Source organism: Fringilla coelebs (genome assembly GCF_963513975.1).
Source record: "Fringilla coelebs genome assembly, chromosome: 1".
Lineage (NCBI taxonomy): Eukaryota > Metazoa > Chordata > Aves > Passeriformes > Fringillidae > Fringilla > Fringilla coelebs.
This window is the reverse complement of record NC_140028.1, coordinates 92,161,888-92,182,849: the sequence shown is the minus strand read 5'-3', so window position 1 is coordinate 92,182,849 and position 20,962 is coordinate 92,161,888. Positions and strand designations below refer to the sequence as shown.

The window sequence follows — 20,962 nt, the reverse complement described above, 5'->3', positions numbered from 1 at the left end:
TTTATCAAGAAAATTGTGCAATTACTAACAAGACAGAGCAAACAACATGAGATTTCTAAGAAAATCTAAAACTTTCCTAAATAATTGGTACCATAGAAGAAACTATCACAGTTTCCTTAGTATTTCTGTTAAAACACGTTTCATGGTTGCCATTTATAAAAAATAATTCAGTGTCAGTAACGAACATCGCAGACAATGGAGACCTGACATTTTTCATATAAATCCTGGAATCACCTGACATCTATCACCTTGGCATGAGATAAACACTGATGAACCAGGGTGCCTGCTTCACCTTCCACAAACCAACAAAAAATTTCTGCTTTTAATTTGAGAGGGCAGTTTAAGGCCAATTTTGCCCATGTTTCTGAATTACTAACACTCATGGGAACTTAGGAGTTAAGGAGCAGAAGGTTTGTTAAGTCTGCATCTTTTGAGGAAATTTTACCTTGAGACCAGAAATGGACTTGTTAAGTACATCAGCAATTTACCCTGAGATCATTTTATGTCACAAAATAAGGTTGTATCAAAGATACCAGGCCTCTCTAGAACTGACTGACTGGGGATTTTTCAGTGTCTTGCTTCCAGTCTTTACTAAGGAACATCTGTAAGCTATCTGGAATTCCTTTGCATAAGCGAGCAAACAGGATGGAACAGCTCAGTGCCAGGAAGTTTCATTAGCAATTTCCAAGTATTAACATCAAACATTAGATCAACACAGAGTAACAACTTCAATTCAACATTAGGGCATAGGTGTAGTACTTCCTAGTGGACTTTGTATACACCTTATTCCTTCCCCTCCATACTCTGGATATATTTTCAATTGAGAGTTAAACAAGGATGCAAATTTCATCATGACTCCCAAGGCAGTAACCCCTAACAACAAAAAATCATGCATCTGTTTATGGGAAAATATTTTGAGTATGAATTTGACCTGCAATTTAGGTTTCACACATGACTTCTCTGGAAATTGCCATAACAAAGTGCTAATTGTAACCGCTGATACAGCTACCCATGTTTCCTACTGCTGTGGCTCTTATCACCCCAGTATCTCCTTTTGCAAGGCCGCCAGGTAAGTCTGGAAGGAGCAGTGGGAAGGTCCTTGGTCTCTTCAGCAGTAACTCCTTAGAGTCAGAGTTACATAACTTCCACAGAATAAAGACTGCTCTACATCCATAAGAAAGTGGAAGCCAGACACAACCAACTCTTCTTAAGAATGTGACGCCTTAATCCTTCCCAATGATACCACTTTTGATTAAAAAAGTAAAATTTTGCTCTCAAAAGATGTATAACAATATCCTGAGGTGATACAAAGCTAGCACATAACCAAGAACCTTTATTGAGATATATATAAACACACAGAGACATACTTTTTTTTCATCTTACATATAAAAATGTTTAACTAATATACAAGCCTGCAGTGCTTCATGTAGCAGTATTCTAATTGCAGTATTACAAGTACAGAAGAACTTGGAGATTGGAACTAGATGATCTTGAAGGTTCCTTCCAACCCAGGCCATTCATGATTCATTCTAAGAAGGGCGTGGTTTGTTTGTTGTTTGGGTTTGTTGGTCCCGGTTTGTTTGGGTTTGGGATTTTTTTGGGTTCTCCACCCCACATTTCTCTGCAGACAACTACAGGTGGGCGTTATGAATGCGCAGATCAGATGTGCTTATGTGCCGAGAGAGTAAAGCAACAAATAAAGTCTACTTAAATTACATGAAGAGCTATTATTTTTTGCACACACAATAGCAACAAGGAAGTTGGATAACCTATAGCAGTGAAGAGGGACTATTTGTGTTAGTCATTGCTTGGCTGTGGAGGACTGCTCAGAACACAACCAACTCTGATAAGCAAAACAGACAAGAGACCTTAGGAATTACTGATCCATACTTCTACGTCCAGTTGTACTTGGTTAACTTCTCAACCTGCATGGATGCTGATATCCCTATACAAAATAATTCAACATAATTATATCAGATATCAAAAACTATAAACAAACATTTTTGGCTTAAGTTAATTTAAGAGAAATATTTAAACAGTTTCAGGAATTTAATTAGAGCAGTTTGTTTAAACACAGCAGAGAAAGCAATGGTCCTATGCTATTTTTGAGTATTTTCTTGCTCTCCATCTATGATACAAACTCCTTACAATCCAGATTTAACATAAGCCTTCCTAATACATGGGTTCATCTTGTAAAGCCTTGGGATTCCTAGGAGACAAAGTACCAGAAACAATGCTAAGGTATTGAATAAGGTACAGCTGCCTTTGAGCTACCTATGTTCTCAGCTCTCCTTTCCATCTTAAGGACAGGTTATACAGGATGGCCTTGCAGAACAGCTCAGTAAGAGAGGTCCAGAAGCAGAGCTGCTCATCTGTGGGCATGAAGAGCTGTTCTAATTGAAGATGGCTGCTTTATTTCCATGCCTGTCTCAGAGTTCTTGGATAGTTAACTGAGATTTATAAATACAAGCAAAATAATTTTTACTGCTGGTGTAACTCAAATTCACCAACCCCAGCTAATAATATATCTTTTCCCCCCCTCACCTGCAGGGATATCCTAGAAAACAGCCCTACTTGTGAGTATGCAGCTATGAAACTTAGTAAGAGTTTTTCCAAAATATAATCAGCTTCCCCAGATCTTTCATCAGGTTTTGTTGCACTATTATTACACACTGTGCCATTAATTCCTATGCGGGATCCAATGTATTAGTCAAAGATATAGTCAAATCACTTATCTAATAAAAGGTTCTGCAAATAGACTCAACTTGGATTTCAGGTTCCAATTCAGAGTCTTCCCTGTCTCTTAAAAGAAAACACCAAGAAACACATGCTTAGCTCTAACAAATCAGCTTGTAATAGCTACTAGCCAAGCTCACCTCTTGTATGCATTCACATAGCAATATGTATTATTCCTCAGAAATGCAAACTTAATCCCTGTGCAGCTGAATAAATGATGGTTGGGGTAATGGTTCAGTGTGTCCATATCACTGCTACAGATAAGCGTCCTTATAAAAAAAATTAAGCTAACCAAAGGAAAAACAACAACAACACAGTCCAAATTTACTGTGGGTCAGTAACAAAACCTCTAATTACACAATTTCAGATCTCAATGCTGAGAAAAAGGTAACCTGGTAAAACTGCAAGCATCTCATTATCATTCAAGTCAAAGTAAGAAATAATATTCTTATTGAAATAGTTTACCTCTTCCTATTACAAACATATCACAATAAGAAACCAAGAAAAAAAGCATTACAAATCAGCACTGGAGAAGTAAAAAAAAAAACAAAACCTCAAACAGTGATGTAATGGTCTTCTAACTCTATTTCAAGCCTCATAATAGGTAAAGATTAACAAAAGGGCACCAAGGCTGCAAACAGTTGCATGTCCCTGTCAGGAAAGACCTAGGTGGGAAAGGGAGATGCAGCATCACCATCACTAAGTTACTTCAGGCATATATTGAGAAGATAAAATAAAGCTGCTCCCTCTCTCCATCCTGCTACCTGCCATCTGTCATGAGGCCACAAAGCAAAGCCACATCTTTGGCAAGGGGTGAAGTTGGTAGCAGCTGCATCACCACAACAGCTCCAGCAGGGAGCAGGGGAAAGAGAAAGAAATGGGGCAACTCTGTGTTCTCTTCACATGGAAATATTGCACCAAGCAGTGATTCCCAGCTGGAAACCTCGTTATGTAAGCAGTATCATTTAGGACATTAGAGGAAGTCAGTTACAGCCCATTCTCCTCAATCCAAACATACTCCCTGACCATCTTCTTAGAATATGACAATGTCATCTTAGCATGTGGTTTCTGAGCAATAGTCACAAGAAATTCAAGATCAGCTCACTGCATCTCAACCACAGCATCAGTAAAGAATCACAACAACAGAGTGCGCAATACCTGGCTTATTCTCATTAAATGTCCTTCCTGCAATAATTGTAATATGTTAAGCAGCATTTCACAACAGCTTAACCTAAAAATTTTGCAACAAGCATGCTTAACTGGTGTCTTTTGTGAAATACAAATGGAAACCACAAAACCAAGAGCATGCACTGCTTGATGTAAAAACTGTGAACTGTTGACTTAAAAGACATGTTGCTCAAGAGATATTTTAGCACTGCATTATGCCATTAACACTGAAAACCAGTGTATTTCAAATGTGAGGCAAATAATCCCTTGCCTCGTGAGAGGAAGCCAAGAGGGATTTGGGGGTGCTGTGGGATGAAATACTGAATTTCAGCCCCAGAAAGGCAATTGCATCCTGGGCTGCATCCAAGCAGTGGCCAGCAGGGTGAGGGAGGGGACTCTGCCCCTCTGCTCTGCTCTGGTGAGACCCCACCTGCTGTGCTGCACCCAGCTCTGGGGCCCCAGCACAGGAAGGTCCCTGAGCTTTTGGAGGGAGTTCAGAGAAGGCAACAAAGATGATCAGAGGTCTGGAGCACTCCTCCTCTGAGGAAAGGCTGAGACGGGTTGGTGGGGTTGTTCAGCCTGGAGAGAAGGCGGCTCCAGGGAGCACTTTCAATACTTCATGAGGGCTGATAGGAAAGGTGGGGACAGACTCTGTAATAGGACCTGTTGCAACAGGACACAGGGTAATGGTTTTAAACTAAGGAGGCTGTTTAGAGAGGTGGTGGATGATCCATCCCTGGAAACACTCCAGGCCAAGCTGGACAGGTCTCTGATCTAGTTTAAGATGCTTCTGTTCATTGCAGGAGGTTGGATAAGGTAACCTTTAAAGGTCCCTTCCAACCCAGACCATTCTGTGATTCTGTGACAGTGAATCCTAGGAAGTTGCCACATCCTGAAGCTCCACATTTACCATACATTGAATTTATAATTAGTTCAGGACTAATTTAGAAGCAACTCTGCTGAGGGAAGGTCAAAACAAAGTCTGTGCAAAACCACATTTGACCTGTTTTCTGTAATGCTTGAATATATATTTGTTACATCCATGTATACATAAACAGTCAAAGTCACAGGTTATAAATGCAATTACAAGCTGTAGGACCAAAAGAGGCCACATAAATTTCATATGTATAAAAACAAAAGAACCATAGCTTCCACTTCTTATGTCAAAGTTCATCCATTTCAAAAATCCTTCTGTTTTTGGTCTTTTTCTTTGAATAGCTTAAATTTTAAAATAAGCTTAAATTTTAAAAATTTTAGAGCACAAATAGCTTTTTGCTGGTTCAGTCCAGCACAGCTCATATAACCAAGCTAGCAAATATGTCCAACACTGGCTAAACAAGAGAGCTCCTACTAATAGCAAGAAAAACAATATTTTACAAATATGAAAAAAAATAAATACCTGAAAGAATAATTTCAAGTGCAGATATTATTTATTAAAAAGGTAGTATTTAAAGCTAAGAGAAATCTGAAATAAAAATCCCATTTCCTGCAGCTTTCCTTGTATAAGAAGTTTTATGATCTATATTCCGGATTCTAATTGAACACGCTATTCCTTTCTGAAAGAAGGTGAAAGAAAATTCTTCATTGTATTTAGGATATATCCATCATTACATCTTTTCTGTCTCTAAATAACTTTTTTTACTCATCTTCATTTTTTGGAGCTGCAGGTATCAATTTGACAGCTCCACAAAGTAAATGTTCCTATTTAATGACTGGTACAAGGAAAAGCATACAAACTAGACATCTATTATGGAAATGGGCTACACTAAAAAAGCACAGGGAGAGACAAAATAAAAACTGGAGACATATGAAGTATTTAGGAAAAAAAAATCCATGCTACACAATTGGATTGAGATAATCACAGATTGCTTCTACAATGAGTTTTGCAGTATTTAAGACAATTTTATTTAGCTGCACTTTTGTAAAAAAAGAGCCTCTCCCTCTTCACTACTGCGCTTCCCTTGAGGTTATGCTAATAAAATATAATAGACCCAAGCAAAACAATAGGTTTTTTCCTGCTTGGAGTAAACACATATAAAATTTCTTGGTGTGTATTTGTGTTATGCTGGTAGCTGGAGCCACTAACAAACATCAGTTTCCATTGTGCTTGGAGTTGTAAAACCAATACATGAAAAAAGTTGACTACTTATCCTAAGTAGTTACCAGACATTATCTCTTAGGAAAGTTTCAAATTCAAGCACATACTTGGAATGAAACAACTCTGTGGTCAACTGTGTCTTGGTGTTAGCCTGTGTTTCTGCCCTTTTTTTTCAGTTCAGCTTTTTTTCATTGAAAGCTAAAAAGAAAACTTTACAAGTAAAGAAAAAAAATTGGATAAAAAGTTAAATTCAAGAGGAACAGTTGTCTATGCTCATGTCCCTCCCAAGAGTGGTGCACCAAGGGTCAAGTCAGCAGCTGAGGTGTACAATGCCAAACGTGAACTGCTGTGCTGCACTGGTAGTATCCCAAATTGCCTTGACTAAATATGCCACAATAAAACCTTAACAGACACAGGAGTTACAATGGAACTCGGTGTAAAAAACAAGAGCTGTGTTGAATACAGACAAAAAAAATCACCAACATTATTTTTGCTCTTTGTGGGTTAGCATTTAACAACCACAAGAAAAATGCTTTCAGAAGTATGAGAGAAAGTGCTTTTGACACTCAAGCTTACCTGAACTAGCAAGCATGCTGTTTTAGGACAAACACCCATAAAGCATTAGTAGATAAGTTGAATCAAAAACAAATAAAATCATACTTGTCAGTAAGGACAAGTTTAGATCATGTTGATTTTTGCATTAGTCCTGCTACAGCAAGTTTCTGCATGTTTTCCTATGCTCCCTCCCTAGGAAAAGTCAGGCCTGCTAGGACAACAGCCAATGTGCAGCTAATTAGATAAATAGTCAAAGCTACCAACCACCTGCTTCCAGCTCCCAAATCATTAACCTTTTCTGCTCAATTCATCTATCTGAAACGGTAAAACAAAACACCTGTTAAGATAGGGGGACACATAATATATGAAACACTAATTCTGTAAAGCTCATATAACCCATTCAAAAACCAGCTAACGATTTGTATTGCTGAATCACCCTTGCATCATTCTACTCTATTTCATATATTCTGGTCTACCAGTTAAAAGCTCAAAAGAGCAAGGGGAAAAAGGAAAACAAACAAAGCCAATAAAACATTCTGTTCTTTGTCACCTCTTATGACTGTACATTCTGTATGCAGGCAAACCAACCCAAGCAGAGCTCTGTCCTCATCCTGTCCCATGTTATTCCAATGGTCATCAATTAATACTACTACCTCTCTCAGTAATGATATTGCTTAGTATTACTATTGAGGCTATTCTATTATTACTATTGAGGCAAATCTAAAAGCTCTCAGTATCTCCTGCACTTTTTAGTGCTGGAGCAACTAATTTGGTTTCCTCTCAATAAGAGAAAGAAACAAGAAATTCCCCAACAGATGGGAGGTGAATGTCACATGGCAGAAGCAGCAAGGATTCCAACTGCAGATCCCCAAATTAATTGCAACACAAAGTTCAGCTTCAGTAGTCCACTACTGGGCACAGTCTGTTTGGATAAGCCATAAATATTGTTCCAAGGACAAGAAAATATACACAGCCTACTGTTTGAGGCAATAAAAAAGAACACCACAATGTCTCAGACTGCTGCTGTTTCCAGCAGTTGCCCGCTATCTCACCACTGTTTGAATCACAAGCTCCTCAGGAGTTGTCACCAGCTCTGTGCTTTGGCAAACTCCACAGGGGCATTTTACACCTGAAGGCATGCTGACTTACAAACTGTTAACATTCTGATTCCATTCACATTGCTTAAATTCACACACACAGTGGTGGATTTTATTCTTTTGCACACCACAACCCAAACAAGACTTTTAAAGTGTTTATTTAGTAGCCTATTTTTTGAACAGTGAACAGAAAACCCTCCAATCCAGCAAGGACTAACTAGAGGTTAAGGTGCTAATCTGAAGCGTGACTTAAATCAAGGAAGGAACTCGGTCACGAGAAATCATTGTCCCCATGCTGTTAAAAGAGGCAAGACATTTCAAATAGATTTCAACCTGTTTTTATGTACATGCCTATAATAGGAAACCAAGCATAGTTTTGCTCAAATGTCTCCAATCCCTCAAAAAGCCTCATCTTTAAAAGCCCTTGATTAAGCAACAAAACAAACCCAAAACTTGTGACCCAAAACAGTGCCTGACAGTTTCTGCTGTATCTGTCCCTGGTCTGGGCAAAGAGGGGGTCACCAGCCATAAGAGCCCAAGAGAACACCCCATCCCCAAGGCTAGCATATGGCAAAACAGCATGAGAAACACTAGGAAAGCCCAATTCTTCCTTTTGCTAATTTCATTAACTCTGTCTGGAGAGGTTTCCTAAAATTATCCATTTTGACCAAGTCTGAGAGGAGGGGGAAGAACTGTTCCGGTTTTTAACTAGAGATGGATATTAGTAAAGGGTTCTTCACTCAGAGGGTGGTTGGGCACTGGAACAGGCTCCCCATGGAAGTGGTCACAGCACCAAGCCTGGCAGAGTTCAAGAAACATTTGGACAAAGCTCTCAGGCACCTGGTGTGACTCTTGGTGAGTCCTGTGCAGGGCCAGGACTCCATGATCCTTATGGATCCATTCCAGCTCTGGCTATTCTACAGTTCTATGATACCTGTGTCCCCATTTTTGATTGACAAGGAGAAAGGTGAAAGCATTGTCCATCAACTATCAGGAGAGCTGTAACTTTTTAAATCAGAAGTCGTCCTTGTTTACCCATATCACTGAAGTGTAATGGTTGATTGCATTTGTTTGCAAAGGAAAGTGTATCTTGTATGTTTAGCAATGAACTTAACTGATTTTCAATGTCTGCAAACACTGCATGTGAAGCACCAGTGCTCTTGGAGCCTATATAGCTGGGGGCCTGTAACTACAGCCTCAACAAAAAGCTCAAATACAGATACACAAAGTCAGGAAATAAATTTCAGCTCTATTGTCCTGGCCAAGTCTCATGTCCTGGCCATATTTTCTTCTATAAAATTGCAATCAAACATACATTTGTCCTCAGTGATCTGGCTCAAGACATAAAGACTATCTAAAGCTAATTAGCCCACTGAAGCATCTGAGGCTTAATCAGCACTGCAGTAACATCCCAAAGCATCAATATCATGTCGTACTTAAAGCAGTCCCAAATGTGTTCCTATCAGAATAGAAAAGGTTTCAAGAATCACATTTAGAAGTTGATTTTAACAGGTTCTATTCCTGTACTTTTTTTAAAACCTTTTAAAATATTAAACTAAAGTGCACGCAAGTTTATAACCCAGGCTTTGGAAAATCGCTGCAAAATGTGGCCATGTAACTAACCCATGCATTCATAAGCAGTCCATAATCCTTTTATCTTCTAAATAGTATGCAGTGGAAAGCACTCAGTTCTATATGGTGTGCTTTCTCTGTATTTTATAGCATCATGTCAACCAGCTTTTAACATTCTTTATTACAGCAGACATGAGTGCAAGAAAAAGAACTCACTCAAATGCAGCTAAAAATCTTCCACTAACAAATATCACTTAAATCACAGAATTCTTCACCAACAGCTATGTCTTTCAAAAGCTTCAGACAGTAGAAGCATGGTTGACAATATTCAGTAAGTGTAAAAAGAAGAAAAAAAAACTTACTAGATTAGTAAGGTTTTAAATAAAGACTTCATTTTAACAACATTTTTGTTCTAAGCCTATAAAATCCTTCTGCAGCATTTGGAAGCCGCAGAGCATTTGGAGTCAGCTATGCCCCTTGGTAAAGCTTGACCAAATATATAAATGTGAAACTGGTATTGCTTAAGCTGAGAAAGATTAACTAGTACAATGAACATTTTAAAAAATCTTAATTTTGTAATATGGGCGCAGCTGTACAAAAAAGCCCTCTCAATGCTAAAGTAGGAAACCTTTCTTGAAATTTTTGCCACGAAAACACAGAAGCTAAAAAAAAAAAATCCTGTGAACATAAGATAAATATTCAGTGTTTTCAACTAATTAATTTGTACATCAATCATTAGAGCACTTCCTAAAAGAATTATTTCTTTACAAAACAAAATGAGGTCCAAAACTAATTTTAAACTTAATTTTGGTTAATGGTGTGTGATTGCTGAGATCTTAATAGATTTCTTACATCTGTAAACATAAAAATGCTGTGCCTAAATCTATTCCAATCAAGGTTTTTATGAAGCAACTTCAGCAGTCACCTTAGCTCCTCAGGTTGTTCTTAGAAAAGAAATATGACTTTAAATTCTAGCTAATTGATTTACAGCCTCCACTCAAAACCAAGGAACTCCTATTGGCTGGGGAAGGAGTTCCTCTCACTGTGAATATGGCATAAATCTTGAATACAAGCCCTTTGCCAATCTGTAGGTGCGTGAGCCTTTCATCCTGGCAAAAGGCAAGGTTTTCACCAACATGATCTAGACTAGTTTAGAGAGTCTGAGCAAGGAGTATCATTGGCAACAGTCTTACTGTTGGGAAAAAGAAATTGAGTGTCCAACTTCCTCCCACCCAATGAAGTTTGTTTTGCAGGCATTTTTACTTCAGAGAATCCAGGCCCTCCTCAGATTTCTTCAATACAAGTGGGGAACAGCAGTACCCCTACCTACAATTCTCAGTACTGCCTGGTACCTTAAGTATTCCAACACAAACACCCAAAGTCATGGCAACACACTATTTCTGTAAAATGCAACAAACAGCCAGGCTATGACACTCAGCTCACAAACTTCCACCTGGAGGTAGTGATCTTCTCATGCTGAAAGGATGTATAAAATAAAGAGCTTTGAAATACTTATGTTTCCTCTCCTGGAAGTTCCTCACAGCTTAGATTGTATTGCATGAACAGTATAAACAACTCTAAATCACAGTCTGCTTCCACACTGGAAATGTGTTAGGAACAGCGAAAGGATTAATGCTGCATTAAAGAAAGTGACAACCCTGCATAGTATGCAATTTTTCACTTTGCTCAATTTCAAAATGTATCATATAAATTACATTCATAAATGTTGGGGGAAAAAAGAAAACAAAACAACAAAAAACCTTCTTCCAGGGTTATTTTCATTTGCAAAGATTTCAAGCAGCAGAAAATTATTCTTGTCTCTGAATAAACTTTTATATTTCTTAAATAACCTCCTTCTGTACTTAACATCAACACAGTTGCATTTGGTTAACAGAAATCCTGTAGCATACATAGCACCCAAAGGCAGTCATGCCTTTTACTCTTCAATTTAATCCTCTGCGAGCTTTAAACAATGTGCAACGTCTACAATCGCAGTCCTCTTAAACAAACATTTCCACAAACTCTACGGGTTTTGATGCTCCTTCTAGCATGAAAGCGAGATCCCCCACACAGTGTTTATTCATGAATTGGTGAAAACTGTAGCAAGGACAGAACTGGAAGCCACATGGTGCTACTTCAGCGCTAAAAGCTCTCGCATCTCTGTCTCAACTCGTAGCTATCAGAAAGAAAAGGGTTGAACACACACTGGAGCACGCTTAAAGTGAATGCAGCAACATATCAGAGAATGTGTGTTAATGCTACATGTTCATTGTATATAGTAACAAAGACGATTATTTATAGGGGTCAGGCTTATTCTATACCTTGAGACAAGCCATGGACACCTCAAGAGCAAAACCACATCCTTCCTCCCAGACAACATCATTCTGGCTGTTTTGATAAGCGAGCCACCAAATTCTTCTCCATAATACTTCAACCAGCAGGAGAACTCCTTAAGGACAAGCCAAAGTCCCCAAACACATGAGTAACTTATACCAGCACTCAGGAAAGGATTAAGCCAAGGAAAAGACATCTAGCTAGAAACACTCAAGATTTTCTGAATCTTCAGAGGGCATCAGGAAAATTGGGTTATGTATCTGAGATGTAACAGTCAAGAAAAGATTATCAGAGTACATAGAAATTAATGGAGCATGAAACTGAAGAGCAAAACAACTTTATTTTAAAGGAAGCAAGCTCCTCTAGCACACGCTCTCGGGCTTAATTCTCTTCATCGGTCTTACCAGATTTACTGTGGTTTACACAAGTTAAGGCTAGTAACTTCCTGAATGTTTATTCTTGCTATAACCAACAGCTAAGTTTTAAGAAAACTACTTTTGACTAAAATAAATGATAGCAGAAAATGTCACCTGATAACTTTCTGCAAATGAGAAAAAAAATCAACCAAACAAACAAAAAACCACAAAGACAATAAGCAGAAGCACATAAATGAACCACAAAAAAACTACCCAACATCCCCCAAAACAAATAAATAGTGACATCTCTCTGGAAGAAATTTAATGATATTTTACTTATTTTTTTGTTATTTATAATATGTTACATATGTTACATATTTATAATATGTTATTATTAGTTTTATATGTGTTTATAAAATACATATATACATATGCAGTTAACTCATCCAAGTTGGTCACACTGACAGATGATCAGGTCCAAAACAAAGATATCAAAATGAAACATTATCAGCAAAAAAAGAATGTGACTGACTTTCAAATAAATAGATTAATTTTTAAGTATTATTTAATTTCAAGGCAAAATAAAGTCAAGTTCAAAAAACTGAACTTTCCAAAAGCTGCTAATTTCCTGGAATGCCCAGCAAATACCCTACTAAAGCACAAAAGGTAGATCCATCACTAATCAAAACACAAGCCTTAATAATTTTTAAACTCCACCCATTTAATTATAGCGGGAATTCTTTACTGCTATTGCCTAACTCTTTAATCTTATTTTAAGATTAACCAACTGAGAATAAAATCTGCCCAGGAAACTCAATTCCCATCCACAAGCTAATATTTTTAAACAACTCTTTGCCCTCCATATCATTACTCTGGTTCAGCAAGTTTAACTATTGATACTGAAGAACAGGAGACTATTCCTAAGAGCTATAAGAAAAAAAAATAAACATAAAGATTATACTGTCAGTCATCTTGTATCAGCTGTGTACACATCTGCAAAGGTTCAGAGTGTCTGGGAGTGGTTTTGCTCCTTTTTTAGAAGAAAATCAGACCAAAAAAAGGTTGCACCTACAGGACTTGTTGGGCTCTGGCACATTCTTTTGGCCCATGTTATCAGTGAGGGATCAGCTTTTCACAGCCATTCTTCAGCGCCAGTGGGAACACACTACCACTGCTTTGATACAGTGCATTTTAAAGTCATACATGCAAGCAATGTAGGAACTGTTGCAGTGGGCAGAGAATAAATACTTTCTCAATAACATGCATAATACAATGTAACACTTTCAGACTGATTTTATTTTTTTAAAGAAGACTTTTACAGGGCTGGGTATTAACTTTTCGGCTCCAAGCATGTTTGCTTTGACAACACGCACACACTACATGTTTATTTTGTTAGTCAATTGAGAAAAACAAAGATTTCCATAGTTACCAACAAGCTGCTGTGACAGGCTATAATGGCAGTTCATTTTCTATCACCCAAACTTCATGCATTGCATTTTTGCTGTAACAAATTAAAAACTTTTTGGGAGAAGTTGTGTTCTTTAGAAAGACAATGTGCTTCCCTTGTGTTTAATGCACCTTATGAAAAATCAGAAACAACTACAGATGTCATCCTCCATGGCTGGGAACTGCCAGGATCTGAGATTAGAGCATGAATGCTGCAGGAAAAGAACAACTATAGGGAGATGTAAGGATAAAAAAGAATAAATCCAGGCTACAAGTAACATCAGGTTCATGAACAGAGCAGCAACAGAAACATGTTCTTCAAAGAAATATTTTTGGTCATTTGCTTTCAGTTAGGCCCTCTTTCTTAACCAGCTCTATTCTCCTGGCTGGGACACACACCATACCACATCATTTCTGGCACAGGATTAGTAAAATAGAAGGATGGCCACAACTGAGCTGGAAAGTATCTTGTCATCAGTTCTGTTGGCCAACACACACAAACTGCTGGAAGTATTCTGGGAATAGTTTGCCTTTTTTTTTTTTTTTTTTTTTTTGGCAACAGAGAAGAAAAGGCCTAAGCCATTCTGGTCACCAAGTGCAACACCAGCAGCCAGAAAGCAAAGCACTCTCAGGGGTGAAGGAAATTTTTGCTGCGCCACCTACAGCAGGCACATGGTTTCTGTTCCAGGTTACAACCCTGAGATCCTGCTAGTAACACCAGTATTGCAAGCAGGTAGTTATATCCAGCTTCTCTCTCCTCTTTCCACTCCCAAGAACTATGTGTTTATAACCAAAATGGATTTCAACAGCCAGTCCATCCCCAGAGCACCACACTAAACAAATGGCTGCACAAATAGCCAAACTTGTTTACTAAAGGTAAAACCTACCAGGCACGTACCACAGTATTTCTTTATACTGGGCAGTGACAGCTGTATGTGTGCAGGCCTTCTAGTTACTCTCATCATAACTACACTTCTGCAGAAATCGAAGGCAAAATCACTACCATGTCATTTTGACATCAATGGAATGGCACTGAGTAATAAAATATTCTTCACAAGGCCTCTATTACAAGCTAATCAGCGAATCTTTCAAGAAAATGCACAGTGAAATAGCTGGGTTTAAGTATACACCAGATACCCTTGACAAAGAATCACAGAATTGGTAGGGTTGGAAGGGACTTCTGGACCATCCTCTTGTCCAACCCCCTGCCAAGGCAGGGTAACCCAGAGCAGGTGACACAGGGACACGTCCAGGCGGGTTTGGAATGTCCCCAGAGAGGGAAACTCCATGACTGCCTTGGACAGCCTGTTCCAGTGCTCTGACACTCTCAACATAAAGAACTTCTTTCTAATGTTAAGGTACTTCTTGTCATTTAATTTATTGCCATTGATGCACACCACTGAAAAGCAGGTCCCAGTTAGGCCATGTTTAAGTAGATAAAAAATGAAACAACCCAACATTTCATATATTAAAGAGCAAAAATCAAAACCAAGAGCACAGTCAACTCTTCAGAAGACTATTACAACATTGTCTTGAAAAGCAATATAAAAGTCCCTAATTAAATGGGTGAACAGTTATCCTAAATAAGTATAGTGATAATCCCTTAGAAGTTATTGCTATTTTTTAAAAATCCACTCTACCTTACAAATCCATTCTAGAGAATTCACCATTGTAACATAAACTCAGCACATTTATTGCTCTAAAACACAAAATTACTTCTAGATTGAAAACACAGAGCTTTAGGACATGCAATACTCACTGATAGTTAAAAGTCTTTGTAAGGAAACTACTTACTTGATTGAGTTTCTGAAGTGGTCCTCAGCAGGATTTTTTACTGTACAACTGTTCAGCAACCATAAATCTGCTTCAGCAGAGTTGTCTACAAAACAGAAAGAAAAAAAAAAGTGTTAAGAATTATTTAACTTGTCAACTCCTAACTTACATAATATTAAAAAAAAACCCAAACTGAGCCATTAATCATAAGTTGGCTATTTGCAAGATTACTTTATATTCAATTACATTCTTGAAGGGTTTTTTTGTTTTTCTTTGTTTTGTGTTTTAGAATAAAAAGAGGCAAATGAGCATTTCCATTGTAATTTCTTTTTAATTTTTTTTGCCAATGGGGAAAGAATTGTTATCTCATTTACCAGCTGAGATGCCACTAGGTTGCGCATCATGGAAAACAAAATTAAAAAGAATGGTCACAACTCCCAGAAAAATCTTTCCCAGACAAAGGCAAAATTAAGTGGTCAACAAAAGCAGGTTTCACTAAGAAAACAAAATCCCTGCTTCAGCTTCACTGTGAATTAATACTACAAAAGAAACAAATCACAATTCATAACATGTAAACCTCTACCAAAGAGAAAAGTCACTGTAGCTGGTTTGGAAAGAAACAGACATATTTCTAGTTTTGGTTATATCTTAGTTATAGTATAATTATAGCTCAGCAATTTTCAGACAAAAGATGTTCAAGCAACCAATATCTGTCTCCATTCAGATAAGAATACTATTTTTTCAGGATCCAAACCTTTCTGTATGTTCAGAGCCTATTGATCTCTAAATTCATTAACAGAAGTGAATCCCAGAATTATCTGCAGAAGCACATATATAAACTGTAATCCTGTAAAACACGGTCTATAGTACAAAATTACTAGCACAGCCATTATCCTTGTGAAGTTAGAGCTTCTTTTTTTGAACAAAAGAATAAAGATAATCTATCTCAAATAGTTTAGTGCTTTAGCATTCATCAGAATAGCTTGTATCAGTTTGGAGAAGAAAATTCATGTCACTTGCTACTATTCAGTACATGGAGCAGTGAAGTATTGACTGATGTATCTTTAAATAACATAAGCCAGTGAGCAATGAATACAGGTAAAACATAATTTTTAGGATGCCTTACTTGAACTGACATCCTGCTAAAGCATGAGAAAGCCTGCCATTTATACATGCACCCATCATGAATGTATCCATACAGGCATGAATATCCTTCTCCTCCATGCACGCACGCTTACGACAAAATGCTAAAATTGAAAAAGCTTTCTGTGTCATTGAGATTTTCTTCAAAGAAATCATCATTTACAATTAATTATCAGTCACTTAACCTATGAAGCAGATTGAAAATAATTGAAAAAAAACCATAAAATGCAACTAATGCTAAATAAGAGAAAACCTTCAGGGGGGTTCTAATCATTGTTGACCAATATTACACTACTAATTTGGCTAAAACACAACTTCCTTTCACAACAGGGAAAGACCACAAAGCAGTCACCTAAACAACATCCAGAGCTTTAGCTACTTTAAACAAAACAAACATCTGACCCTGTCAGGTTGGAAAGAGCACTCAGTTTTTCAGCCTACAGAGAAGTCAAAATAAAAGTGGAACAAGACAACCTCTCCTGCATGAAAACTACATTTTTAGACTAATGGACAGACCCATTTACTATTAGAAACATAATCAGAGGTTAAAAAAAACTGATTAAGAATTATGTACAGACAAGCAAAGAAACAGTTTCAATGTCAGAAAAAGAGTGATCTCTTGGCCTAGTCAGATGTACCAAGTATGAAAACAAACACATTTTAAAAGTTTTCCAGTCACACAGCCAAACCCTTATATTTCTTATTCTTTTCAGCAGCATAAAATGTTTATAAATTCAGCCCCACACCCATAACACACCCACCTGAGAATTAGGGGTGGGACGCACACACTCTAAATAGCAAGAGGCCAACATTTAAGTGAGACATTACATTTAACAGACAACAGCTGCAGTAGCACTCATTCACCACTGTAAAGCACAACCATTTTCAAGAGATGCCTTGAGACAGAGAACACCAGTTCTGGGCTTGGTGTCAGCTCCTCCTTGTGCCATGGTTTCTAGGTGTACAGGAAGAGACAACACCATGGCAATGCTTCTCCCCTAAAGCCAAAATCAAACCCTCTCTTCAAAACAGCCTTGGAAAAAGTAACACGTTTAAGTTTAGAAAGTCCTCACACACTAAGCCAACAGGACTAATTTCATACAGCAGTTGGTTTCCAGGCTATGAATATATTGACTCCTTGACTGAGGGACAAGTGCAACACTTTATATATATCACACATATAAAAAAGTCTCCCAAATACACGTAAATACATTCCTTAACAGGTTTCAGCCTCTGTAGAACAGAAGATAAAAAGCAAAGGCTTTACAGAATAAAATCTCCTGAGCAGTTTTGGGAAAAGGAGTCTCATTCATGTACACATCTAAAAATCATTTAAGGAACATAAAAGCGCAGCTGAGGTTTGTCCTCCTCTTCCAGCAACAGTATTATTTTATCATATTTAGTTGCTCTATTTCTGCCTTTATTCTTAAATCTTTTTTTTCTAATTAATTCTCATGATCTCTCATATGAATATATGTACATACAAGTTTATATATAAACATATAGACACACACTTATGGGTTATATTCATTTATTAAGTGTCCATATCTCAGCTCTTCAAAATGATAGCTGAATTTTCTTAGTATTCTTACTGTATTCATATTTAAAATAATTGCATGCATTGGTGTAAACTCACCACAGTCTACTGCATTTTTTCAATAAAATTTCAGTTAAAAAGAAAAAAAAATGCCAACGGGGCCTTTTTGTACCAGGTTGCAGGAAGATCTGAACGTTTGCAACATTGTGGGAATAACTTGTCAGCGGTCACATTTTGCTTTGCAAGGCCTTGATGGATGTGTGGAAACAAACATGGACCAAAAGAGCAGACTGGGCTTGGCATGTATAAACATCCTCTGGCTTCATAATTACTAAATATTAAGCAACACCAGGGTAATAATCCTTTATTCAGGGCATGGAGACTGGAGCAACTGGCTACCTATATATATACATAGGTATATGCATGTGTATATGTGTGTGTGTATATATATGTATCTTTGCATATATACACCTATAAGTGTTCTGACATGAGTAGGTGCTACTGTTCTGCACTGTCCTTAAATAAAGAGTCAAACAGCTCTGACAAATAAGCTCAGGCTTCTAAACACATGCCTAGAGGGGCAGGGGCAGACAGTCCTGAGGATTACCTGTTTATACTCCAGGCAGACAGATGAAGAGTTTAGGTCTGGATGGGAAGCACCACATGAATGTGGTGCTGCACCCACTGAGGCATCCATGCACCCTTCCTTGGAAACTCTCCACCTGCCACATTCTCCAACTCCATAGGAAAGGTTTTTGGGAAACCTCCAAAATTTCAGTGAAGAACAGAGGCCTGCGTGTGGGAGCTCACACAGATCTGAGTGAACAGGACAGCCTAAACTTGACAGAAGGTTTTCCAGCAAGTCATAGAGACCAAGAGGCAAAACTGAAGCAAGAACCATAAGTACAGTGAACATCAGTTACAGCAGTGAATATGACATAGGTGCATATATCCTGCAACAATCTTCTCTATGGGGATCATCTTCAACTTATTTTTGCCATATATTCAGCCTAGTGATACATTTTTCATTATGATACTTGCTGCCAACATTTATTTTTATGAGCTACTTAAACAGTTTCCTCTCTGATAAGACATTTTTAGAAAGAAAAAAAGAGAAGATATGTCAAATCAGCTTTGTATTAAATGCTCAAAAACACAACTCAAAACCATGGTCTTCTTGCATTGTGACATCTTTTCCATAAAAAAAGGCTACACTGGAAGTAAACCACAAAGTCTATCATACTCTCTGAAAAACAACATAGAGTACAAAGGAACCTAAAGGTCATGGAAACTTCTGAGCACTTAAGTTAATTGGGAAACTCTGGAAAACATGAATTGGCTACATTATGCAATAATAAGATGATAAAATTGTAAGAGTCTGTAACATCAGTATACCTACAGAGGAAAATAATATTTACAATTCTTTTCTAACTAGCAGTGTCAGTTTTGTTATCATTTCAGAAATCATAAATCAGCAGAATTTCTTAAGACTGTAGCAACACTATCAGCTGAAAATAAACAAATGACTTGGGTTTGCCTGGTCTCTTAACTTTTTAGTCTTTCTTCTTTCAATTTTTTCCAAAACTTTGTTTACTTCCAAGCCCCCCCAAACCACATCTCCTTGAAAATCAAAACACTCACAAAGCAAAAAATTAGAAGAAACACAGCTAGTGAAGCCCTAAAAGAACAGCCTTCCTTTACTTTCTTCAGCACATCACTCCTCTCTCTGCACTGAAACCACTACCAGATTTGCTCAGCACAGTTTGCTAAAAAAACATGACTCATAACTATTATGACGTACTTTTAAATACTGTACATCAATCTGAGAAATTCCATCTGAAAGCAGATCTTTCTCTGTAATCACTGAAGGCTCTTCCAGGGCCTTTTCCTCCAGCTATCCTTATCCTGTTTCTAATCACTCTGTAAGTCTTCCTTCTCACCTTTTCTGATTTTCTTACTTCTAACTCTCTTACACAACAAATATACTTCCAGTTTCTCTGTTTCCACATGCTGTATTCTACCCTCTGTTCCCATTTATGGACCTCCCCATTAAATGCTTTGTCCTGTGTGTTCTTCCTTCCAAACCAGCTCTTCTCCCTCCCTTGATACCCTGGTTGCCATTTCATGCTCTGGAGTAGCATGAAATGTAGTAGATCCAGTAACATCCAAGGTAACTGGAATGTGTGCCTGCAAGTGTACTCCATGGGAATCATCTGCCCCCAAAAGACACAAATATCTAAGCATGGGGACACCTCACAGCCAGTTACAGAAGTCATGGAGCATCCTGACTGGAACAAAGTTGCCAAACTAATTCTTTTCTTTCGACATCTCTGTGACACAAAAACCCACTGTCACTCAAATTAGGTTACTGAAATTAGGTGCTGGTTAATTTAATGATTTCTTGGACCACCAGGCATTGAGAGACCTCAACAAGTATTGGGAAAGTATCCCCTCATAAATACTAGTTCAGCAATGCTGTGAATCATCAGTGCAGGAGGAAGGTACATCTTCCTCTGGGGACAGGGAGTTTAGTTATTTGTTTGCAGACAATAGGCTTTGCTTGGAAGAAGAAAAAAGCTCAGTAAGGTTGAGAGTAGCAAGAAAAAGTTTGGTGTTTTATTTGTGTGCCTTTCCTCGGCACACAGAATACTTGGCTACCATTTGCTAGTTCTCAATATGGTATCAGATATAGTTAACTACCAACTTTCATGTAACTTGTCCTACAGAAAAGATTCCAAGCAAACAAGCTCTTTCCATGTGTCTGCACCCCTGACAGCAACTACAAATCAAAACCACAAGTTATCATGAGTTTCCAGATGGTACTTGTTTGGAATCTCAGGGACACATTATCAGTTCCCACCTCTGAAGACGTACCATGCATTTGCCAATGATACGAAACACTCAAAGGCATGCTGAAAATACCAACTTTGCAGATTGCAAATGTCTTTCAAAACAATCCCACTCATGCCTTATCAACACTATCAGGATGTAAAATATAAAAGGATCAGCTTGATTGCAACATGACTTCTGTTTTCTCATTAAACTTCAGAGATACTCTGGACATAACAAATTACTTCGTTCACAATTAATGAAAACACAACTATTTCGTTCACCCTGCATATGTTATTTAAAGTTCCAAAAAGAAAGC

The 20,962-nt window shown here is 37.8% G+C and overlaps 1 protein-coding gene across 1 annotated transcript in view; it reads right to left on the bottom strand.

Annotated features, from left to right (window-relative positions):
- The window catches only part of CDKAL1 (CDKAL1 threonylcarbamoyladenosine tRNA methylthiotransferase), a 378,616-nt gene that overhangs the window by 296,525 nt on the left and 61,129 nt on the right, over window positions 1-20,962 (bottom strand). The window contains exon 5 of the mRNA XM_084207700.1: window positions 15,156-15,240. Coding sequence (XP_084063826.1) covers window positions 15,156-15,240 — 85 coding nt within the window. The remainder of the gene's footprint in view (window positions 1-15,155; window positions 15,241-20,962) is intronic.